Here is a 26912-nt window from a genome sequence, read left to right as displayed (position 1 = left end):
AGACTCCAAATGAAGTGCCAGTGCTAAATGTCCACAACTACATGAAGATAGTAATAATTATGTGCTCCCTATCGAGTGCTCCTGTCAAGCCTATAAGTAGGGCACAGTGATGCTCACTTTTAAATAGAATTCGCCCTCGATGTTTTCCTATTCAAATCTCGGATGTAATGATTAATTAGCAGTCGACAGTTCAATTATATGCTACTAATTCAAAGTATTCAAATATTTAACGAGTCAAGACAGAAATCCTCAACAATCGGCTTTAGAGGAGGCGGGGCCTGAACGGATCAGCTCATCTGTCAATCAATCACAGCGCTCTTCATTCACCTGTTACCTCTGTCATTAGACTCGATCACACACAGCTCTCCACGGCACCACTCAAGACACTCGCAGACGGCTCATTTCTGCACTCTTTCCAACATCTAATCCGCTGTTCATAGAAGAGGGAGCAATGACTGGCCATCAGTGGGGATATGGGGAGGACAACGGTAAGTTAATTGCGGTCATTTAATTGCCGTCCGAATCCTAATCTCTGAGTTTACAAGAATCCCCAAAAGTCGTTTTGTAAATCGGTTTTGACCACTCTCCAGGGGTAACTAATGCGTGTTATGGTAATGTGCATGCATTTTTTAAATAGACTTTTATTTATGAAATGCTGGAAACTGTTTTCAAGATCAGGCTAATATTACATCATCGCTTCATGCAGAGTAGAAGCTGTTAAGAAATAAAAGTAATTTTGTTGCAACTTATGAAATTGAAAATTATTTGGCAGCAGTATATGCTATGCAATAAAAGTGTAAAATATGTGTTTTATGAATTTGTATAAATTAGAGTTTGCACGACTAATCACCTTATCGAACAGTTAGGTACAATTTTTACCTTTTATCTTATGTTTCTTGTTGCTAATTTTAACGTCACTAATTTAAAGAGAAAAAAAGCAAGACAGAATACCATTTAAACCACATTGTACAAATTTCTAAATAATTATTATTATTAATTAAAATGTTTAAATAAATGTTAAACATGTAAGTGGCCTTGTAAGCATTTATCAATCACAAAACTCTCTCCTCAGCCCTTACTAAATCATCATCTGAATGCATTGATTTTGCAGACGTGTAAATGAGAAATAAGAGAAACGATAATGACCGTGACATCAAGTAACTATATCATTGAAATCATTTTTTTTTTCTAAGCTAATGCACAATGAAAACACAGACAGCCAGCCAAAATACAGTTACATTTATGCATTTTAGCAAACACTTTTATTTTTAAATTCTTTCCAACTTTAAGTTCAGCATGAAAGCAAACAAAACTGAGATTATTTGTCATTCCTGATCCCTGATAGCACATGTACATCACAGAGATGTCTATTTGACATCTGCATTTACATCTTAAAGATGTAATTTTTACATTGTTTGCTCATCTGCAATAGGTCTATAAAGCATTTCCTATCATTTGTCAAATAGACGTCTTTTAGATGTTTTTGAAATTTTTGTTTTAGTATGTATTTAAAACTGACATCTTACAGACCTCTGTCAGATGTTTGTATACAACGGATGCTTTCCAGATCGAGTGACCTTTAACAGACATCTTGCAGATACATGTGCTAGGGATGACATCAGATATTCAGATGACATAACTACAGTGCCATATAGGTTCAGCACAGCCAGGTCAGCAGTCTGAGACCAGAAGTTCGGGTGGAGCTGACTATGGATACCCCACCCAAGTACTAACTTCAACTATACACCCCACCATTTCAACCTTACCATAATGATGCTATAATCTCCACCCTAACTTCCGGTCTGATACTGCTAGTCTGGCACTGCTCTGACGTGTTGCTCTGCGATTCTGCAGTTCACACCAAATGAAGAAACCTGATTTTAATATCAAGATCTGTTTGATGAATGATTCAGCAAAACTGGTAACAAGCTTTATCATTACTATTCATTATCACCATAAAACAGAAACCAGTTAAATCATAACACTTACACTGACCCAACAGATCAATAGCCACCCTGCAGTGGGTCAGTTTTTGTGTTTGTTCTTAATCATTCAATAATATGTCTAGGCATCTGTGGTTAGATTTAGTGCAGCATATTTGGTTGCCCGGTCCACTGTTAATGCGAGATTAGCCCAGTTATCTTTTAAAGGGATAGTTGTTGCTCAACGTTACCAGGCTAGATGTGATGTGATGTGAAAACTGGCATCCATCTACAGTTGAAACATCCTACAAACAAACAGGGCACATTCACACTACAAAACAGCGAATAGCTGAGACTGAATTTTACTGTTAAAGGTTTAGTTCACTGCCAGAATAGAAATTTCCTGATAATTTACTCACCCTCTTGTCATCCAAGATGTTCAGTCAAAAAGAAATGTAAGGTTTTTGAGGAAAACATTCCAGGATTTTTCTAAATATAGTGGATTTTAATGGTGGCCAACAGGTTAAAGGTCCAAATTGCAGTTTCAAAGCAGCCTTAATGGGTCTTATCTAGTGAAACTAGTGAAAAAAAAAGTATATACTTTTGAACCACAGATGCTAATCTTACACTAGCTCTGCGATGCTTTGTGTAATCACGTTGAAAAGTTCAGTTAGTTCTTCGTCTGTGTACTCCGGTTCAAAAAGGTGTGCCTATGTCATCATGCGTGATTGCATCAAGCTAGTGCAAGATGAGCATTTGTGGTTAAAGTGTATATAAATTGTAGTCTTTATTTTAGAAAATGACTGATCATTTTGCTAGACAAGACCTTTATTCTTTGGCTGGGATTGTGTAGAGCCCTTGAAGCTGCCATTTGGACCTTCAACCCACTGATCCACATTAAAGTCCATTATATGGAGAAAAATTCTGGAATGTTTTCCTCAGAAACCTTAATTTATTTTTGACTGAAGAAAAAAAGACATTAATTATTAATCATTCACAAAGTTGTGCCTGTGGGCTGTTTACATTTACCTCCTTTCAAAATGACAGATTCCATTGATCCAAAAATCTCCATAATGGTAATTTAAGGGGTAAACATACTTTTTTTTATCACTTATTTTCAATTTCACACAAGACTTGTAATGTTAAATGAAGCTGCTGTAAAACTGTCAATAATGTTATCTTTCTTAAGGCGTAATTGTATTCTTAACTTATGTTAAACCTTTTTAATTAAGCTTGAAACTGTACAATGCAATGTACACAATGTAATAAAGAAATGAAAATTATAACACAATGTAACTACAGAAGAGTCAAGTTTTAAACGGGACAAATATCGAAACTCGTTGGTCATTTTTGAATGCGATGCTATATTGGCCAAATAGGATTCAATGATCTATGCTAAGCTATGCTAAAAGTGATATCGCCAGAACTGGAGAACGGGTGAATGGATTTCAGAATGGTAAAACTCAACTTATTAACTCAGGGGGAGTTGGAGAATGAGCCCATTTCCAAAAAAGTGGAGTGTTCCTTTAAGGCTCTATAATACATGCACCACTGTTCTATATAAAGACTCTATTATAGAACAGTGACATACACACAAAATATCTAATGTAATGTAGATGCAGTCAAACCAAAATTTATTCAGACACCTTCAACATTTCATCTTCACACATTATAGCAGTTTATCCGCTATAGTTTAGAAAATGGTAATAAAATATGACAAACTCAAGAGTTAAACTGTGTCAGAACCAATTCATCTTGATAAAGTCAGATACCCTTGATAGAAAGGTATGTAATGGATTACAATCAATCAAAAATTTAGACAACTGTTAGTATGACAATATTGACACAACTATCAATACTTTGTTGACCAGTTAATAAAGCAATGCTTAATTTTGTTCAGTCTGTGGTGTAAAAAGTTCACATTCGCAATTAAAGAAAAAAACACTTGAGCAAAACATGGTCAGGTCAAAGTGTTTGAATAATTACTGGTCCCACATTTTAAAAAGTAATTTTACTGGTAGTCCACTGTATGAAGAATATTTGGGTGTAATATGTCACAGTTTACTTTATTTTACTGTTCTTGCTTACATACATCAACTATAGTGTCCTGTATCCACTAGTAAAAACATATCAAAAATTATATCTGGTGTCTGAATAATTTTTAGTTCAACTGAAAGTCACAATATAGTTAGTTACATGTCTGTATCCTTGTAATGAACTTTAAAAAGACTCTTCGTGATTACATTCATGATTACATTGTTTGTTTTTCTAGGTCCAACAGAATGGTACAAAGACTATCCCATTGCTGAGGGTAACCGCCAATCACCTATTGATATAGTCCCTTCAGAAGCTGTTTTTGATGCCAGACTGTCTCCTATCTCGCTGTCCTACAACAACTGCACCTCTGTCAACATATCAAACAATGGCCATTCCGTGGTAGTGGAGTTCATTGACTCAGATGAGAGATCAGGTTGGTTGATAGGAGAAGAACACAGTAGTAATAATAATAGTATAGAAATGGTACTAAAACAACACTGTGTCACTCACAGCAAAAAGAAAGAATGGAAAAGTGTGCTTTATCTGCACAAATGACCCTGTCATTTCAGTTTTCATCTTACCTCACCACTTGAGCTCTGGAATGTAATGACTGTTCTGGGAAATTGCTCACATCAAAAATGGTAACTGCTCATTCTGCAGTCATCAAAAGGGAAGAGAATTTGTGGTTTCTGAGCCCTCCTAAAGGAGACCTATTATGCCCTGTTATACAAGATGTATTATAAGTCTCAGGTGCCATTGTCACTTTAAAGTGCATTCTGATTTTTTGGAGTACTGTTTCTGATTTATGGGTAAAAATAACAGTGTCGATGGATTTTTACCACTGTGGGGTGATTGTGTACACACTGCGGACACAATATTTTATATTATTTCAGAAACTTATTTGTTTCACCCTTCATTGCACTTAAAGAAGACTTTACGTGTATGTCATGGGGCGTTCACACAGAACATGTTTTTGCATTCCTTCACACTGCTTTTCCATAGTTTTTTTTTCTATGTAAACATGCTAGACAGACACGTTTGACTGTTGCACTCGCGTCTCCCATTGTCACGCATGACACAGTGTTCCCTAACATGGCACTCCAAGTTAAAAGAAGCTCACTTCTCTAGACCTTAAATGCAAAAACACATTTAGTGTGAATGGCCCCTGAAACTGGTCTTTCCTTTTGGCAGTGATCCGGGGAGGTCCTCTGGAAAACATGTACAGACTTAAACAGTTTCACTTCCACTGGGGATGCAAGGGTTGCAGTGGCTCTGAGCATACGGTTGGTGGGAAAACCTACGCGTCTGAGGTAAAGGGGGCAGAACAGGGACTTATCTGCTCTGAGTAGCATATACTGTTTATTATGTTTGTTTGCACAGTCTTCAGTATCATAGCCTTTTGGCCTAAACTCTGTCTCTCTTCAGCTTCATCTGGTTCATTGGAATGCCATAAAGTACAAGTCCTTTGGTGAGGCAGCAGCAGCACCTGATGGCCTGGCTGTCCTTGGCATCTTTCTGGATGTTAGTCTCAGTTCATTAGCACTCATTTAAAGGAATCGTTTACCCAAAAATAGCCATCAGGCCATACAAGGTGTGGATTGTTTTTTCAATTGGAAGAATTGTGGAATAATTTAGTATTACATCGCTTGCTCACCAGTGAATGGGTGGTGTCAGAATGAGAGTCCAAACAGCTGATAGAAACAAGCTGAGATATCACAATCCACATGACTCCAGTTCCTCAATTAAAATTTTAAAGCAAAATCTGTTTTAAACTCATTTTGGATGGCCTGAGGATGAGTAAATTATCAGCAATTATTTATTTTTGAATGAACTATGCCTATTAAGACCAAATGTTTACATGCACTGCAAAATGTTAATTATTTTACTAAAATAAGAGGGGTCATACAACATGCATGTTTATTTTATTAATGAGCCGAATAGGATATTTTGCGTAAAAGATGTTTACATATAGCCCACAAGAGAAAATAATAGTTGAGTTTATAAAAATGACTCCGTTCAAAGATTTACATACACTTGATTCTTAATACTGTCTTGTTACCTGAATGATACACAGCTGTTTTTTTGTTGTTGTTGTTGTTGTTGTTGTTGTTTAGCGAAAGTTGTTCATGAGTCCCTTGTTTATCCTGAACAGTTAAACTGCCTGCTGTTCTTCAGAAAAGTCCTTCAGGTCCCACAAATTCTTTGGCTTTTCTGAATTTTTGTGTAATTAAACCTTTTCCAACAATGATTGTATGTTTTTGAGATCCATCTTTGCACACTGAGGACAACTGAGGGACTCATATGCAACTATTACAGAAGATTCAAATGATCACTGATGCTCCAGAGGGAAACACAATGCATTAAGGGGCTGAAAATTTAAAGAAATTTTTTGAATTTAAAGATCAGGGTAAATCTTCTGTAGCTTCGGAAAGGCAGTACTAAATGAAAAAAATGTTTAGGGAAAATAAGAAAAATGTGCACATCTTCATTCTGTTCAAAAGTTTACACCCCTGGCTCGTAATGCATAGTTTTTCCTTCTGGAGCATTAGTGAGCGTTTGAATCTTCTGTAATAGTTGCATATGAGTCCCTCAGTTGACCTCAGTCTGAAAAGATGGATTTCAAAATCATACAGTCATTGTTGGAAAAGGGTTCAAATACACAAAAATGCTGAAAAACCAAAGGATTTGTGGGACCTGAAGGACTTTTCTGAAGAACAGCGGGCAGTTTAACTGTTCAGGACAAACAAGGGGCTCGTGAACAATTATCACTTAAAAAAACACACACAACTGTGGATCATTCAGTTAACAACACATTATTAAGAATCAAGTGTATGTAAACTTTTGAACAGGGTCATTTTATAAATTCAACTATTATTTTCTCTTGTAGACTATATGTAAACATCTTTTATGTGAAATATCCTATTCAAGTGATTCAGTACTAAATTAAAAAATAACATGCATTTTATATGATCCTTCTTATTTTGGAAAATGATTAACTTTTTGCAGATTCTGCAAGGTAAACTTTTGTTTGGTCTGTAAACTTTTGACTTAATCTGCATTTTTATAATATAAATAAACACATCCATAAAATAAAACTTTTAATATTCGAAAAGGCAACTAAAGAATAATATAAATATATTGTACCTATTCATGTTGTTTTTTTTTTTCAGATAGGTGATGAGCACAGAGCTCTTCATCAGATAACAGATGCCTTGTACATGGTTAGATTCAAGGTATGTGTATTGATGTAGTACATTTCTGAAAAAAAAAAAGTTTTTTGGAGAGAATAAATGTATGAATAAATTAAATAAATGAAGGTCTTCTTGCCAAACGGATGCGGCACTTTAATCCCCTTTTTTTGCATCTGATTGAATTTGGAAACACCCAGATGCCTTTTTGCATGTGATTTCATTTGGAAATATTTGTCTTGAAATATGTTAATCAGCTTCTAAGGATTCAAATGAACACCTTTTTGTTTTTTTACCCAGACTGTCTGTAACATCACCACAGATTAGTGGTTTTGTAGTTAGTGTATTTGACTTTACAGAATTATCCAGTTATTCTATTTTTAAAAGTGATTCATTTCTGAATGTATCACATTCTTTTTTTTTTTACCCTAACCAAATATCCAGTATTGTAAAAGACTAAATGAATTGGCCATTGGAAAATGCATATTAGTCAAAATATTGTGGTTATTTTGCTCTGTTTATTTCCCAAAGCTCTTCATTACAGTACAATAATTTTATGTCTTTTTTAATATAGGGAAGTGTTGTTGATTTCAAGGGCTTTAACCCAAAGTGCCTCCTGCCAAACAGTATGGAGTATTGGACATACCCAGGCTCTCTCACCACTCCTCCACTGCATGAGAGCGTCACATGGATCGTGCTGAAAGAGCCTATTTATGTGTCAGAGAAGCAGGTGGGTTGCTTTTGTGATTGAGATATTCTTTAACTTTATTAACCTTATTTATAAACTGTATTGCTAGTGTTTGTCATGACCATCATCTGGTCTATTGACAGATGTCAGTTTATGAAAACGAATGGTTTGTGGAGGGACATGGATGTGGGAAGCACTCCCACTGAATCAAAATCATTGGTAGTCATGTAAATTAGGGATAATCCACAGCATCCCAGTATGGTGGCGGCAGTGAATCTGGTCAGAAATGATCTCATCTGCTGGCATGATTGCATGTCTGGTTTCTGTAAATCATTTTGCATAAATAAATGATTATATATTTGTGTGTTGGTTTGTTTAATATTATTAGTTAGTTAATGAGCTTTTACTGTATTTTTGAAAAATTCAGCTTTGGTGAGCATAAGAGACTTTGTTGAATTCCTACTGACGCCAAACTTTTAAATGCTAGTGTATGTCCTTTGCTTTGAAGTGTCATATTACTAGATTTGCATTTCAGATACATAAGTCTATGCTCATCTGAAAGACTGCTGTGGATTTGGTCTCCGGCTCTTGTCTAGTCCCTCAGACTTTGTACTAGGAAATTGAATTAAAGTAGGCATGAGCAGTTTGGCATGTTGGCGGCGTAGTTGTGACACCGTCCCAGTGTGTCTGGCATGAGGCCACAAGACTTTGATCTTGTACAGCTTATTAAAATGATTGATGAGCTATAAGTGGAAAAAGCTCAGGAGATTCACAGCATGGAGAACCAAGCCTGTTACATAAGACTTGGTACCAAAGTTGATTTCTTTCACAGTGCATCATGTCACATTGCCAGGTTCTGTCTTACATGCTGTTTTTCACGCTTTTTGGACTTAGATGGGAAAGTTCCGGACACTGCTGTTTAACGGTGAAGAGGAAGATGACCGAAAGCGCATGGAGAACAACTTCCGACCACCACAGCCGTTGAAAGGCAGGACAGTCCGGGCCTCATTTACAGATCTGGCCATTTAAAATGCGCGCGGGAAGTAAAGTGGTCTCGCGTGACGCCGGTGTATTCCAAGGGAACACGGAAAATACAATGACATAGGAAAGACATGATCAGTAGGGGGCAGTCATGTAAAGCACTGAACTGAAGCGGCAGCAAACATCGCTCTAAGCCCGAATGACTCGTTTGTACGGTGACCTGGAGAGGACATCTTCTTCGGACATTATTCGTTTATATTCGTTAATTTTCCTATCATTTCGATCTCTTTTAACATTCAGAATCGAAATGATAAATGCTGACATGCCATTAAAGCTTTGATTAAGCTACATGGCTGAGATTTTTACTGGAATGCAGTTAATAGGTTGAATATAACATATACATATACATATATATATATATATATATAATATTCGTCTAATTAATAGATAACCTATAGTGTTTCATTGACGAGTGAATCATTAGTTCCATTTGTAAATCGTTTATGGTCACACACGGGCATAAATACAATCAAAAAGTCAAAACTTTATTGGCATAATTGTCGTTTACAATGTTTGCAAAATGGCAAATAGCATATATACATAAAGTTATTTAGATTAAGCGATTCACAATAAATAAAAACATTCAGAATGTTTTGTAAAGAGATCAAAATAAAGGTGAAAATAACGAATATAAACGAATAATACAAATATTATGGAAAAAAAGAAGGTCAGTTAATGGACAAGACTCTGGGATGCATAAAATGTTTCTTGTGAGGCTATTAAATTTTAAGTACTTTATGTAATGTTTATTCATGATAAACTTGTGAATGCTGTCTACATTGCGCACAGACATCATTAGCATATACAGCATCGCCTATATAATTATTTAATATTGTATTAATTTCTACAGAGATGATAATCATATCTATAGGAAGCTTTAAATTATTACTTAACGAAATAAAACAAATTGAAAACAAAAACTCGTTTATGTAATCCGTAAAGATAAATTTCTCTCTCAAGGCGTCCAAAAAGGTATTGTACTCGAGGAGCGGATATAATATTCTTGATACTTCAAACTTCCATGTTCTGTTCTATAAATTTTGAGAATTAAAAAAATCAGGCTCTCATGAAATCTTTGAAATCAATCTTTGTATGGCTAGTTTATTCAGTTATTCAGTATTGTTGTGTTTCCCCTGTTTTATTCGTTTAATATTCAGAAACAAGTGCCTTTTTTTTTTCAAAACATTTTTTAAAAGAAAGAATTCAACCCTCCAAAATTTTGTTTGCCTATGTCACAATATGAGATAAATCCAGCCCTGTAAATGATGCTGATTTTTGTTGCCAAATTGGTTTGGAAGCGTTGTTGAATAAACAAGTAACGTTAAACTGAACTTTTATGCCTGTATGACTGACAATTTTATTGACCACTGAGAAAGCATTGATTTGGTAAGATGATGGTTCATACCATGTAGAAAAATTACATTTTGAAAAATAGCTTAGATGTAGTAAACTACTTTTGCCGTGTTGCTGCTGTAGCTTAGCTTAGCTAAGGAATGGGAAACCACTACAACACTGTTATACGTCATCATACGTTGTCGCTAGTTCTTAATGTTACATCAGAGGACATGCGCCGATGTTTATCACACATTTCAAGATGTTGAAAAAAATGTTGTAGCGTTGCAAAAAGTACAAATGTACGGTGTACGCACCGTTCATTCACATGTACACATATGGCCGTAAGCAAAACAAACAATGCGTTATCACATGCACGGCAAATTGCAAATCTGTGGTGTAGTGGTGCCTTGAGAAGTGGGTAAATGCTTCATTTGTGTACAGCAAATTGCTGGAGTTCGAAAATCAGGAGTTAGGCAAAAAAGTGTGAAAGAGTTAAATTTTTGGAGTTTATTCTTTAACTTTCACAACAGTTTGTGTTACGGGATACTCCCTGGCTGTGTTGTATTTCGGAGTTCATTCATTGGTGTTCAGGGGCACGTTTTAACAATAACGTTACATCAGGAGCGCGCCATGACACGAGCCTGGTTCTGCCACACGATCGACTGATGAAGTTGTCTACTTCGTCATGAGGTAGGTAAAAAACTAACTCCAAAATGTTCTTTATCTTCTGACAGACAGCTGATTATAGCTGTTACGTTAGTGTACTGACGCCAATAACCGCGGCGAACTTTGTGTTGAATGAATCTCCGATGCAAAACATGGCTGTTTTGAGCGGACTTTTTTTCGATGTGAACAAGCTAATATTAGCTTACGTCTTTCTGTTCACCTTATTTTTTTGTAAACGAGTGTTTTGCTGTCAAATTTAAGTTGCGACTCGCTCAAGAAACATTCTGTTAAGCTTCCATAATGTCATGCCGACGAGACGAGGTAATATCTAGCAATGTCAGTAAACTGAAGTGTCTAAGTCTAACTTTACCCTGGCTAAAAACGATCATAGTTTAGCCATGAACGTGTAAAGTAATGCCTGCAATGTTTTGAGTCGTAACGGCTAACGTTACAAATGTTTTAGTAGTGACTCGTGACCTATGAGAGTTCGTGGCTTTCATATTAAACATTTTGCATTTTCAATCACACTAACAGGTTGTTTTAAATTACATGTTTTCTCTTCATTGTCAGGATGTTGACAGAAGTGCTGGATGGAGGGAAGTAGTAGTAAAACTGGACGAAATTTGTTTCTCAGATTTTCTCAATTCAGGTGAGTTATGTGTTTAGTAATCAGTTAATAAAGAGTAAGTGACTGTAATTTTATGATTTATTTTGTAAATAACATGTTGTTGATGTTATTGTGTAGTCCAGCAGAAGTTTTTGAGATAAAACAACACTGAAAAAAGATGACCAGGGCTCAGCTGATGTACTACATGTTTTCTTGCTTTTTGGATGTCAAAGGACTGGTAAGTATTAAATAATACTTCAAAATGTTATTGAAAAAAATATATATTTTTACATTTGTCTGAACGATTATCTTTTCTTAAAAAAAAAAAACAATTTCTTTGTGACTGAAGAAAGAAAAGAAAGACATGAACCTCTTGGATGACAAGCGGGTGAGTAAATTATCTGTATTTTTTTGTTCTGGAAGTGGACTCTTCCTTTAATGCCTATTGTTTATAAAGGGATGTTTATCTTGTGTTTCGGTCATGCCAAAGTATTGATGACCATCATCTGGCCACTAAAGAAAACCCTCAGCCATATCATCTTTCCTCAGGGACATCAAAAGCACAGGTTTCCACCTTTTACATCGTCTTGGACTGAGAAGTTTCGCCTTGTCAGTCATGTGAAACCTTGGGTATTGTTGAAGAGCTGTTCAAGTAAAGTAAAGTATCATGATGCTCTGTCCAGCCTGTACATATTTTTTTTTAAAGACAAATGTATATAATAATGATATAGGTAGAACTGAAGTCAAAGAACTGAGAGCAAGGCAGTTGAACAAGCAGTATTCTTATTTAAGCAAAATGTTAAGTTCTGTCCTCTGTGCTCCATCCTTCAGCTTTCAGTTTTGTTTTTATTCAGGCGCCTCAAACTAATTCATGGAATGTATCCTGGTATCACTGTGGAGTTGTTTCTTGTTACTTCATCTGATGTATATCTACCTCTGGTTACACAATACTACTGCACTATTTTATAATTATTCAGGTTTGATTTTATATAATGCAATGATGTGTTTTTGACTATGCTGTATACAATTTTACTAAACATTTCTTGTTGGCACTGCAGACATGTATTAAATGTAAATGTTTTGCTGTTAGATTTTACAGTATTTTATGACAGCAGTTAATTTCAAAGTGTTTACATGCATGGAATTTCAAAATCCAATCTATGTATTTCCTGAAATAAAAGCAGCTAGTTGAGAGTATGGCTTTCAGTGTAGTCATTTCCACATAAAACATATTGTGTTTACCCTAAGAAGTGTTTTTAACACTGGTTAAAGAGTTTAAATTATAATTAACTAAATTTTAGAGTTAAAATTACTCTCCAAATGATTAATATTTTAACTCCAGAAAGTGTTAAAATCTAACTCTGAGAAAGTGTTAAATTCTACTCCATTGAATTTCCTTTTGAACTTTCAATTTGAGCGCATTGGTTTACTGGATCCTTGGACTGAAATGTTTACAGGGGTTCACTGGTTTAAGAAATTTCAGATGGTAAAAATCTGCTTCTTTTTAATTGTAAGGTATTTTTTTTTTTTTCATTATTATGTACTGATTTAAATGACTGGGGTGTGGGAAATTCCCTCGCCACATGGCCTTCCATGTTTCTAACTTGCAGTCAAGTGTATATGACATAAAAATATATTTTGTAATATCAATCAGTGCAAACAGTGCTATCTGCTAGCAAACTTTAGCGATTTTTTGCAAACGTTTATTTACAGAACAACACCATAAACACAAACACAAGATTAAAGGTAATATACATATAATGAAAAATTGTCATAAATATCCTTATTAATGGCAAAAATTACCTATATTTATAAGTCTGCTTGCTCGAGTGAGCAGGCATGTTGGAAAATGGAAATTTCTCTTAGCCCTTCGTTTGAAATGAGGTCCCGAAAATTCTTTGTTTGGAGGCCTATCTGGCCCTTCCCCTTCCCCCTACCCTTCCAACCTAACGAGAAATGAGACACCCCTAGCACTTCACCCCCCCCCGGAGCCAAGCCAGCTCTTCTCACCTTTATTCATAGGTTGGGGGGAAGGTGAAAGGTGAAATGGCAAGTTTAAAAGTGACACGAACGACCCTCATTAACAATTGTGAGGTTAGATGTTTGAAAGGTTGTGAAAAAAATGGAGGCACCAGTGCAATCACTTTTTTTGTGTGAAAATAAATAAATAATTTCTTCATTTTTGCTTATAAAGGTATAGGAGTAATACATCATTCTGACCTGTAACGGGTCCATTTTTATTTTAGTGCACTCACAATAGCCTATAAACAACTCATGCGTTTATAAAATAAAGGAAAACAGAAGATGCGCTTTCTGCCGTCTGTTCTTGAACATCGCTTCACAATGAACAAAAGCTTTAAATTACCACTTTAAAACGAAATAATTCAAATCGAAAATAGAAACGTTCATTATGTAATCTGTAGGCCTAAAGATTTAAAGATATTTCTATATAAAGGCACGTCCAATTTAGAAATGGCGAGAAATTTTTCTATTTATCTCCATTATTGATGAATGTCTAAAATATAAAAGTAAGGAAAAGCCTAAAACAGGGCTGATTATATTTATTTTATAATTCTATTAAAATTATAATGTTATAGAATATACTATAAAATAATTATAATTACAAATTATACTGGCATAGAGTATATGTAAAACTTTAATAATTGTAGCTGCTTATATTTTCAGATTTTATGTTTCTCTGTTCTATATATCTTAAAATTTAGAGGATTTGCTGCAACGCAATTTTGTCCGATATGCAAATTATTTATTAGCCTATTAGTATTTTAATCCATAAAGCAAATGCTTTAAAAACACCTTTAAAAAATACTATTTTTGCATCCAGATGCTTTTAAAGAACTTTTCAATATACATGTTATCTTATATCTTAAATGAACTTGTATCTTAAATGTAAACCATGATTTCGTTGTATTCCCTGTGTAACGAATCTCTTACTTATAGCTACATTTTAGGTGCGTCTGAGCTTTGTTGTTTATGATTTTTTTAAAAATCAAGAGTTGCGCGCACTCAACAAAACTGACAAGACTCATTTGAACGCTTCTGATAGACATTGCATTCCTAACCCAACAGAATCGTGTGTGGTTCGTTATAACACTGTAAAAACGCCTAAAAAGAATTACGGTGCAGATTATCTGATCTTAATGTAATGCCGCAATTTACATTTTCTATTCATTTTCATTTTATTGTCAACAGACGTAATATATTGATTTTGTTTGGGCAGGGGAATATGTCCAATTTAGTGGCATTTTTTGGCCCCAGGTCAAGCCTTCCCCAGCCTTACACACGCTCCGCCTATGATACTAACTATATATATACCCTTAGAATATATAGCCTATATATACCCACTTAGAATAATTTTCTTCCCGACCCGACACGCTAAATTTAATTCTCATTTCCAGAATCTCACATTTAACCATTTGGAAACAATGTCGAGTATAAAACTTTTTTCGCAGTACATCCATTATATTTCCATGTTCCACTTTTAAGACGTATTACAGCCCTGCATTTTAGTCCGTCAAAGATCAAATGCGGGCTAAAATTATATTTTAGACATTCAGTGGTGATTTAAAAAAAAATTGCAGCGCTGGAGGAACCACGAGACCAGGCTACCATGACGGTCCTGTTAGCAGCATTGAGCGCACGTTCAGCACAGCTTGGAAGGGTTCCTTGTTTAAAGCTTACCACAAAACACTGGCAAAAGTAAATACCATGACTGTCTAATAGTAAGGAGATATTTTAATTATTTATTTAGAAACTACTGTTTTCTGAGTCAGTGATGATGCAGTTAACAGTCCTCATATCCTCGTTGGACGCGCGCCTTTAGAGAGAAATGCATCTCTATGGACTAGCTACATAATAAAAACAGTTTTTGTTTTCTATTTGTTTTTTTCGTTAAGTAGTAATTTAAGTCTTTCTACATATTTATTTATCATGTCTGACAAAAAAATAACGGTTAAATATTTTCCACTGAAAAAAAAATGTAACTGATCGAGCTTGAGCCTTCATGTCCTAAAAATGTGTTTTGCTCTCTCCGCACAAACGATTGGATATGCACCTAATAGCGCATATTTATATCTATTATTATTTATTTCTTTTATTTTACATCTATGGATTTTAGTTTAGCCAATTCGTGATTTGAGAAGGCAAATTGAAAGAGTAGGTCAACTCACTGTCTGCCGCTTGGTCTTTAAGAAACAAAAAGCTTACGTTTAACGAACAAAAATGCTCCAATTTTTTTTTCTAAATTAACTTAATAAAAAGGAAACGAAATTATAAATACTTTGCCGTTACATACAGAATGAATTACCGATTATGGCGCCAGATATTGAAACAACAGACATAAATACTGTCCAAATAGCCCTCTTTGTGCAGGGCTTGGCCACAGAATGTTGTTCCTTGCGCCACCTGGTGGATATTATATGAAGCGCAACAACGTTTTAAAAAAACCTAAAAAAGCCCCTGCAGGCCGCCGCGTGGCGACGCGTGCTGAATTGCAGGCTGCCGCGTGAAAAAAGACGCATTTTTAATGGCCAGATCTGTAAGTAGCTTGGTTGCTTATTGGTGACCTAGACCACCAATTGTGATCAAGTATGTCTCAAGACTGCTCTAGAATCACCTCTGAAATTGAAACGTGAATAATAAGGGTGTGGGGTTTGTTCATAATAATGTCACTCTTTGTCTGTTGCTTAAAGGTTTTGACCTCAAACACAGTTTGACTTTGACATTGAGCTCTTTGAATCCGAGGCTCTGCATTTTTAGATCCCTTCTCATCCACCTTGATCAGGCTTGTGCAAACAGATCCTTGTTGCAGGTGGCTGAGATATTTGTGCTTCCAAAGGGTTCTAAAGCTGGTGGGGTCTAAGCTGGCTGTCGTCTGCTTTCTTGCTGCTATAGGAAGGGTCAGTAATCCAGGATCCTGCGAATTAACCCGTTAGTCGCCACGAGAGGCTCTGGTTAACTTTTGATATGGTGTGATGTTTTTTAAGCTGTATATAGCTCATGGTGCTTCCAGGAACATAGATCAGGTGGTGGCAGGATGGCACTACATTAACACTAAAAGTTGCATATGGAAATCTCACTAATGTTTTTAAATAGAATTTATGTAAGTCTTTACAGGCTCTTTTATTAACACTGCGCTGCAGTCACTGTAATGAATGTGGCTGTGCTATCAGTGAAGCCTTATACATGCTTTTACACTAATAAGAGGATGATGTTTGAAGGTTGAAATGACTTATGGATTGCACTGCTCACAAAAAACAAAAAACAAAACTTCCTATTCTTAATGTAATTCCTAATGGAATCTCTGGCATGGCTGTAGGAGCGTTATGGAAGATGTCTAACAGGTCAGTGCTGTATTAAGATTCGACTCCTGGACAACATCCATCTGAAATGGCAGGGATTTTATTTTGGTGGCTGGCATGGTTTCATATATATATATTTTATATTGTTTAGTTTTTATGTTATGTATAAAATAAAATTATTTTAATAACCTATGTGTCCTTGTTGCTGACATTTTTATTTGACATTATTCGTCACTATATTTGTGCATTAAAATGCTAGCTACTTCTAAAAAGAAGCTATTAACACTGAAATATTTCTGACACAAATTAAGTGTTCATATGGATGGACATGTATGAACATTTCGTTTGTTGCACAAAAATGTATACAGTATTTTATTGAAGCCCATTGGTGCCACTGAATAAAAAAAAAAGATAATTGTGACTTCATCTCACAACTCTGACTTTTTTTTCTGAGTGATACAAACTTGCAATAACGAGTTAAGTCAGAATTTTGACTTTTTTTCAGAGAATTGCGAGTTTATATCTTGTAATTGACTTCAATTCCTACTTTATAACGCTACTGCGAGATCTTAAACTCGCAATTCTGAGAACTTTTTTTTCCCCCATGCTTCAAAAGCAGACTTTATAACTCGCAATTGCAAGTTTATGGCCCGGTTTCACAGATGGGGCGTAGCTTAAGCCAGGACCAGGCCTTAGTTAAATTAAGATATTTAAGCTGCTTTTATGAAAATGCCTTAGAAGAAAACGTTATAGATGTGGATCTTGAGACGGTAAAAGAAAAAGTCAAAATTGCCAGTTTTCTCGCAGTTGTGACTTTATAACTCTCAATTGTGAGGAAAAAAAAGTCAGAATTGAGACACAAACTCACATTTGTGAGAATCTTTTTTTTTTATTGCCAGTTGTGGGACATAAACTCGCAATTGCATGAAAAAGTCAGAATTGTGAGATACTACTTAAATTAGTGATGATAAATTTCAGAATTGCCAGTTTTCTCGCAATTGTGACTTTACAACTCACGATTGCCAGTTTGTATCAAGCAATTCTGAGAAAAAAATCAGGATTGTAAGATGTAAACTCGCAATTGCGTGAGAAAGTCAAAATTGAGAGATACAAACTCGCATTAGCGAGAAATAAAGTCAGAATTGCCAGTTTCTTGCAATTGTGGCTATTACTCACGATTGTGAGTTTGTATCACACAATTCTGAGAAAAAAAGTCAGAATTGTGAGATATGAACTCGCAGTTGCATGAAAAACTCGCATTTGAGAGATACACACTTGCATTTGTGAGAAATTACCTTTTGATTTTTATTTAGTGGCAGAAATGTCTTTCATAGTACACACTTTTACAAAATTACAAAACAGTTCAGCATTAAGACAATCAGTATTTGGAGTCTGCTGGATGTTATGATGAACAGCATCTGAGAACATGGGAAACAAGTAGTAACACTTCATAATAACTTTCATTAATAAATCATTAACAAACCTTATATAATGCTTATCAGATCTTTAGTTAATATACATTCAAATAGCTGAAAGCATGAGATAATGTGCTTGTTAATGTTTACCAATAAACTTGTTAAACATGACCTAATGATTAACAGATGATTATTTCATGTAAAATCAAATTCTTACAAATAACATTAATTCATAGTTTTAATTCATTTAATTCATAAGATCATATAAATCTTAAAAATCTACAAATGATTTTTACAGATGTTATACAATTTCTAAAAGCTTTTAATTTTGCTGCAATCGGGGTGCCATATGGGTAAGGATAGGGACAGGTTTGATAGTATGGGTAAGTTTAAGCGTTGGTTGAGGGGTCATCAGTGTACAGGGTCAAATTGATTAAGGTAACATGGTTTAATTACTTTAGATTACATCGTTTTGATAAAGTCACTATATTTGTGCATTAAAATGCTAGGTTCTTTTATAAAGGAGTCATTCAAAAATACAACATTTCTGACACAAATTAGGTGTTCATATGTATGGATATGTATGAACGTTATTTTTTGCACAAAAATGTATACAGTATTTGGACATACTGTACTTAAAATTCACTTCAAAAATGTATATTTTCTTTATAGTACACATTTCAAACAAACATTTTTTTGTTCAAAATTACAAAACCGATACAGTTCAACATTAAGCCATTCAGTATTTGGAGTCTGCTGGATGTCATGATGAACAGACATAACAGAGGGGAAAAAAAACAGTAACACTGTAATAACTTTCATTAATAAATCATTAACAAACATTATATAATGCTCATCAGATAAAGCTAAAAGCATGAGATAATGTAATGTTAATGTTTACCAATAAACTTAACATTACCTAATGATTAACAGATCAATATTTCACATACATAAAAATGCTTACAAAAATCATTAAACACAAATTTTAACAGATGTTAATTACTAAAGGGTCAATTTGATGACTATAAGGGTGCACAGTTCAATCTATTTAGATTGTTTTGATAAATGATAAATTAAGTATTTTCTTGAAATATTTTTTTTCTCCTGTTGATGTATGATTCAATGAATATCTTGATTAATGGTACACAACAGTATACTAATATTAATTATATAAGTGTTGAGGCAATAAAAACATGTTTTGCACCCAAATTAAAATGTGTGTTATGTCTTTAGCAAGCATTTATCTAAACTTAACTAATCACCCTTTCTTTACATAAACCTTGTTACAGCAGTTAAAAGTCCAATGCCCATAAATATATTAAATGATAAGTAAACAATTATGAACATTTACAATGATAAATAGTCTCAACTTTAGATTGGCTGCTGTAGGAACATTAACTAATAATTAATGAATGATTTGTGAAGATGTGTACAGTAAGTAGGAGAATTCACCATGGGGGACACATTTTGCCATTGAGGTGACTGCTCATAAAGGTACCAGTGATTATAAAATGTTTACAAAAATGTATAATTGATGAATAGTTTCCACTTTAGATTAAGTACTGCAATGACATGAACAAATATAGTTAATAAATGATTTGTTAAGATGTGAAAATAGTAGACAACAGACTAAGACCAAATGTACAGGTATGACCTTTACAGACTGTGGTTATGAGTCAATATGTTTACATGAATAGTTTGTGAAGTGCTTAAAATGACAAATTAGCCCATTATTTACTTACCCGACAGGCATCCTACAGTAGGTGTATTGTATTTGACTTCCTTCTTTCAGAAACATCCAATCGGAGTTATATTAAAAATTGTTCTGGCTCTCCCAAGCTTTATCATGTCAGTGGGTGGGTGTTTCTCTTCATCAGTCCAAAAGAAGCCCAATAAATTGCAGCTATCCATAATACAAAGTGCCTCACATGGCTCCGGAGGGTGAATAAAGTCTCCTGTTGCAAATCGATGCATTTTTGTAAGAAAAAATATTCATATTTAAAGCATAATAATTTTATTCTAGCTTGCACAAACTGTTGTACAAGGAAGCCTTTCGGGCAGCCGACGTAAGACATCGGCATTGCGCGTGCGCTGCTCAGAACTGACAAACACGGATGGGCTAGTGGAGAGTTTGAAAAAAAAAAAAACGGTAATGAATTAGAAATACAAAACAAGGATTTGAAAAGAAACATGGCAGAGGATTTCAATATAAGCCAAGAGAAGACTCTTAAAAAAATTGCTAAAGTAAGGAATCTTTGCTTCCTTTGCTCCTGTAAACAAACATTGGTTTTCACGAGACTCAACTGATGTTCTACAGCTTCCATGTGCGACAGTTTGCGCAAGCTAGATTAAAGTGATTATTATGTTTTAAATTTGGATATTTTTCTTACAAAAACACATTGATTTGCAACAGGAGACCTTTATTCACCCCCCGGATCTGTGTGGGGCACTTTTTATTATGGATGGATGTGTTTTATTGGACTTGTTTTGGACTGATGAAGAGAAACACCCACCCATTGCCATGATAAAGCTTGGGAGAGCCAGAACAATTTTTAATATAACTTTGATTGGTTTTGTCTGAAAGAAGGAAGTCATATACACCTATGATGCCTGGAGGATGAGTAAATAATGGGCTATTTTTCATTTTTGGGTGAACTAACCCTTTAAGCCAATTTTTTCCACAACATTTCGTCATCTTAGAATTATATAGTTCTATCTGACATTTTTGTCAAAATTTAGTTATTCACATATTCTTCTTCTGTGACAACTTATTTACAATATTTGATGTTTCTTTTGTAAGCTGTGTACATTTTGAGCCTTTTTTAGAAAACAAAAATGGTTCTATCTACAGAAAAATTTGAAGCTCAATATTTCAAAAGTGCTCAGAATGCAGATAGAACCTTAATTCTAAGGTGACGATTTGTAAACGTGAAAAAGTGCATTAGGTAATATGTGAACTGAAGTGTACTGACATGTATTTTCAAAAGTGCACAAACAAACTTGTAATCATTGTATCATTTCTGTTAAAATCATTTGTATTTGTATCATTTGATTTAAAAAAGTGCATTACTGTATGAATTGAAAGTTTATTGACATTTGTAAGCACTAACTAATGATCTGTTAAGCATATGTGTGTTAATGATTTATTAATGAAAGTTATTATAAAGTGTTACAAAAAGGTCATTGATCATAAATTCAACATGATCTTGACTTAATTTTATGTTTTGTTTTGTAATGCGGTGATATACAAGTGTAATTTAAGTGTTCAAGTGTTTTGTTTTTTTTTCAGCAAACCAGAGGCCTTCAATTGATGCAGTCAGTTAAAGTTACAACTATTTTGATTCTTCTAAAATCTTCTTTCTTCACAAGAGTGATTTTTCCCTCATATCCTCCCCATTTCTGCATGACCACAAACCTGCCAACATACTGTCACCCTTCTTGACATTTAATCCTGATGCTTACCTCAAATATCAAAGAAATGGAAAACAGGTAGCAAGGAGTGGCTTGAAATATTCTGCATGTTTGTAATAATCGGTTTTTGTATTCATTTACACAGAACTTCACCTTTGCAGCACACAATAAGATCCCAAATGTCTCATGACCACTGTTACAAAATAAAAATAGTAAAACTTACAGCAGAAAATGATTCGTCCCACTTAATATCCATTTGTTTCTTTTAATCATACAGTTGTCTTGTATTAGGGATTTATTTTAAAAAGGATATCGAACCTCATTGGCGCCCTCATATGGTGATAAATTGATCAACAATTTCTGAAAAAAAAAAAAAAAAACAAAAAAAACAAAAAAAAACCCAACAACTTTAATTTGCAGTTTGTAGATTAACCAGTCTAATAAATTACAAGTATATTTGCGTAAATCTGCAATTACACTCAGGTATATTAATTCAAGATTATTAATGTTTTCTATCTAAAATATTCATTTAGTCATATGAATGCATAAAATGTGTAAAATAAATCTGTATTACCACTTACAATGAATATTATACTTTTCCTATCTACTCTTGATTGATAACATTTATATAAAAATGATTAACTTTTAATATAATTAACACTAACACATTTGAAGTGTGAATTGTCATCGAAGGAAGAGAAGGTGATTATTTGAGTTTACAGTGGTGTCAGGTTAAACAGCTGCCAAGTAATATTCTCATTTAAAAATTCATGACAACATTTATAAAGCATAACAAATCTTTGTCATCACATACAATAAACTGCAGAGCAAGCAGTTCTGTCCTCAAAGTTCATTTGATCTAGTAATCATTCAGTTGAATGTCATGAAATCAGTAAATTCTCAGTTGTCTACATACTACATATATTTATTAAATACTATATATTTTTTCATCCCATAAGCTCTTAAGCTTTTACCAAAAAAAAAAAAAAAAAACTTTTTTCACATGCTTTTCCGCAACACAGCAGTTTTTCAGCTCACGATTCAGCCCCAGTTTGCAGCCTTTAGCATTGACAGAGGCTGGAGAATGTTTAACCTTGTCGATCTGTGAGTCACTATTTTCCTGCAGCGAGCAGTCTAAGTGTCTTAGTGTGGAATATTCAATAGCACCGACTTGTTCCATCAGGTAATCAGGCTAAGGCTCATTACACGGGGAAAGAAAGGATAATAAGGAGGACTGAGGGGTGCTCACTGTTTGCCCAGCCGTCTGCTGCCGTGATACGCACAGCACACATGAGCAATAATAAAGTCTGGAACATGTTGTCTGATGCTGCAATTAGGTGGTCTTGACATTTGCTCAAGGTCTTTCCTTGAATGAGACATTTTAAAGACAGTGTGTCCAGGAGGTCTATAATACCTGGAGAAAGCTATCCATTAGCATTCAAAGGCAGTTGCTCAGCTGGCACATGTCTGCTTACGGACACTCAGTTCCAGAAACAATTGTTTTGAGTCAGTCCCCTCAGTTGTAAATGCCATGTGGCAAGTGTTTAAAGAAACAGTAATCACTTTTGAAACAAGTTTCTGTTACAGCACCAGAACATTTTAAACAAACACTCAAAGGGAAATAAAAAAAAAGTGGTCATGATCTCATCTATACAGCACGTACTGTCAGTGTCAGAGCAGCTTGTCACAGGTCCATGCAGAAGAATGAGAAACCACACAGCTTGAGAGTAGGCTTATGTTTAGGGAAGGGTTTGGGTATTCTGTACAAATCTTAATTCAGTGTTATTTGTTCTGATAACTGTTTAAGTTGCAAAATTCACTTCAAAAACACTTCAAAGGACACTTCAATTGGACAATCTTTGTCCAATTGTCAACAGGCCATCAGTCAAACTCACTAAAATCACACATATTACCTCCAAGATAATCAGTCTCCCCAGTGATGCGCAGGTCAATGTATAAACAACCCGAACCCGTTCGACGTTTTCAACTAACTCGCAACTCGGACCGCAAAAAAAAAAGAAGAAAGAAAATATTGTACCCGACCCGCATGTTAAATATTTGCGACTGACACCAGCGATTATATGCGGCTATGCATTGGAGGAGATGCGTTCACTGTCAAACATCATTCGGCATTAATTAGGTCATTTTGTCAAAATAAATGTTCTTGATTACAATAAAAATACAGATTGTTCTTGTTGTGATTTATTTAGTCTTTCCTTTATACAGATTTAAATAGTTTAGTTTTCGAAGTAGCCTACTCTAAATTATGTCAGTGATTTTCTGATGTTAAATTTGATCAAGAATTATTTTATTTCGATCTACAGTGTAATAAAAGTTAAGAAAAAGATTAGCCTATATATATATATATATATATATATATATATATATATATATATATATATAGCCTGTAGCCTATTTTTTTATTATATATATTAATATTAATTAATAATTTATTAATTGTATAGCTATAATAGTTGTGTCAAATGAAGGAATGAGGCAAATGAGGAAATTATAGTGCCTCGAATTTATTAAATAATGTTTAAATAAATGTGTGAAAAATAGTGCTAAAATTTTATAATTAAGGAAATTAAACAGACCTAGGCATTTGAAAAGACATAGTGAAATGTGTCTAATAATTCCAAAAAGAAAGAGAGGCATTGGACATAATCAAAATAGTCGAGACATTTATTAGGAATACCATTTTCTTAACAATTAAGATGCTGCATGTGTTTATCCAGTCTAATTGAAGTGTGCGTCTCTCCCGACTTTCCCCCGACTTTTCCCACCCCCTCTCAGAAAATACATAAAGCTGACATTACTGAGCTATATTCGTTTAAAAGTAGTCTATTAAAATGGTACAATGGCATTGCTCAGTTCAACGTGTTGGGAAATCGGGCATTTTGTCCCGCGTCAGCATTTTTTCAACAGTTAATACTCAACATTCAAAAGGTAAATATTATTCATCCAATAAAGTGTAGGTCTATGTATTTCATAGAAAATTGTGTGTAGTACTATATAAATTACAGTTTAATTAGCATCTTTATTTCAACCGTCGTCGACCCCTTTCAATTATATCTTCTGGCATAAAATGCCGACTGCAGACAGTAGTGTGTCTCCTTATAACGAAAGTATCACGTCTAATATTTCGGACCCAAATCGTCCTGACTGATTCATTTTTTGGGAACTGGTGGAAACTTACCCCTGAGTTAATTTTCCCGAAACAGAGCATCTCGGCACATAACAAAAACTGCTGTTCGGATGTTCCCGTTTCTGATATTTTAACATTCGTGACATTTTAATTAAACCAAATAGCCTACACAAAAGTTTGATCACAAGTAAGAAGTGTATCAATAATTAAGCGAAGCGAAATTTAACAGTTACATCAGAGATCACCTAGGCTACTGCTGCAGCTGTGTACGGAAGTGAAAAGCGGAAGTGATTAGTCCTGTTTTCCGGTTCGAACGCTGGGCGCTTCGCATAACCCGAATTGAGCGTTTTCGGGCGATTGACACGCATATCAGACATCGTTCTTCTTTATTTTTACTTGCACTACATGAAATAAAGTTCATTTTTTTGTTCTGAAATAATAGATTTAATATAAATACTTAATTAAAAACGATATATAAACCATGTTCAACTACAGTCAAACCATTTTTTTAAGACACCTTAAAAATTTCTCACATTATCAGTTTAATCGCTGTAGTCTTTAGAAATGTAATTTATTAATTGGTGTCAGAAAAAAAAAATCAATCTTTATAATGTCAGATAACTTTGATAGAGATGTGTAATGGATTACAATTACAGTTATATTAACACAACTATCAGTACACTGTTGACCAATTACCAAGCAATGCTTAATTTTGTTCAGTCTGTAATGTAAAAAGGTCGCATTAACAATTAAAGAAGAACACTTAAGCAAAACAGGTCAAAGTGTCTGAATAATTTTTTGTCCCAAATTTGTATAAATTTTACTGGTATTTTACAATTTTGGGGTATAAGATGTCACAGTTCATTTTGCTATCCTCACTTAGCCTACATATAAGAACAGTGTCCTGCACCCACTAGTAAAAATATCAAAAATGATATCTGGTGTCAGAATAATTTTTGGTTGGACTGTAAAACTGTAAGATTGCATTAACCTGTGTTTTGTGCTTTTTAAAATTATTTTACCTTTAAGATTAAAAATGCTTACATTTTGCTCAATACTTCTTTTTCTGAAGGGTGACTTTTTAAAATTACACAACAAACATATTATTGGAGAGTGTTACTTGCTTTTTCTTTGTAATTATTTCAGAAATGTACTAGCAACTTCTTAGTGAAAATTGTTTCACTACTAACTTTTTTTTCAGTGCAAAAGTCAGTCTTCACTCAACTTGCTAGTAAATTTCACAAATAGCCTACAATGAAAAGAAACAAGTAACAGATTGAATAGAACATTACATTTTAAAGTAGAAAGACTGAAAAACCATAAACCATGTTCAAACAGAGCGGACACCACATTTTTGTCAGTGTAATTATCATTATCCAGCAGATGGCAGCATATACAAAGTGAAGAGGTTTTAGCCTTACGCTATAAGAAGCCTTCAGTGTACTTTACAACAGGCGCCCTAGACAATCAAATGATTTAACTGTGAATAGTTAACGTGCTATATTCTGTTATTTGTACTAATAAAAATAACAGCAACAAGCCTGTATCTTACCATTCTCTATTTATAACACTAATAACATCACACACACTTCCTTTCTCCAAGGTCATGCATTTCCTGATGACATCATAGTCTCTGATTCTTTACATGAAGCATGATGATGTCATGCTTTCGGTTGCTAAGTGATCCCAGGTGGAGCCATATCTCAGCTGTCTCCGCTGTCTGTTATCTGTCATTTGAGCAGTCTGATTCATGGAAATGTTTCTGTTTGCAGCTTCATTAACAATGAATGAGGCTGGATGTCTAGTATATATTTAACATATTTGCAGAAATAGAATTCCCAGAATAGCGACTGTGCCACTGTGTACAGATCGAGGTTACCTGAGCAAGCACAAAATGTATGACTGCGATCAATGTAGCATGTAATGTAAACTGCATCTGGATGTCATAAAAATAGCAGCAAGCTGATATTTTTGGTAGCATGGAAATCAATAATATCAAACTGAGAAATAACCAATATACCCCGAGGGAAAGCAAAGCAGACTCTAGATACAATCACAAACCCACGCTATTGCTCCTGGTTAGTCATTCAATAAGAGATATGGCCACAAAAATAAATGCAATGAAATGATCCTGAT

The 26912-nt window shown here is 34.5% G+C and overlaps 1 protein-coding gene across 1 annotated transcript; it reads left to right on the top strand.

The window, feature by feature from the left end:
- Positions 1–343: 343 nt before the first annotated feature.
- Positions 344–16994, top strand: ca7 (carbonic anhydrase VII). Its single transcript, XM_073835848.1, has 8 exons — positions 344–488; positions 4195–4392; positions 5151–5269; positions 5385–5480; positions 7130–7192; positions 7722–7877; positions 8730–8847; positions 16043–16994. The coding sequence occupies exons 1-8, from the start codon at positions 452–454 to the stop codon at positions 16045–16047; spliced, it is 792 nt and encodes a 263-aa protein (XP_073691949.1). The 5' UTR covers positions 344–451; the 3' UTR covers positions 16048–16994.
- The last annotated feature ends 9918 nt before the right edge of the window (positions 16995–26912 follow it).

This window comes from Garra rufa, chromosome 3 (assembly GCF_049309525.1).
Source record: "Garra rufa chromosome 3, GarRuf1.0, whole genome shotgun sequence".
NCBI classification, from domain to species: domain Eukaryota; kingdom Metazoa; phylum Chordata; class Actinopteri; order Cypriniformes; family Cyprinidae; genus Garra; species Garra rufa.
This window is presented reverse-complemented; position numbering and strand designations above follow the sequence as displayed.

What these genes read in the sequence shown, in the direction of transcription:
- ca7 (XM_073835848.1), top strand. Translation starts at nt 452, where the DNA reads ATGACTGGCCATCAGTGGGGATATGGGGAGGACAACG. An exon ending in GGGATATGGGGAGGACAACG is followed by an intron (nt 489 to 4,194) that starts GTAAGTTAATTG and finishes TTGTTTTTCTAG; the next exon opens with GTCCAACAGAATGGTACAAA. An exon ending in GGAAAACCTACGCGTCTGAG is followed by an intron (nt 5,270 to 5,384) that starts GTAAAGGGGGCA and finishes GTCTCTCTTCAG; the next exon opens with CTTCATCTGGTTCATTGGAA.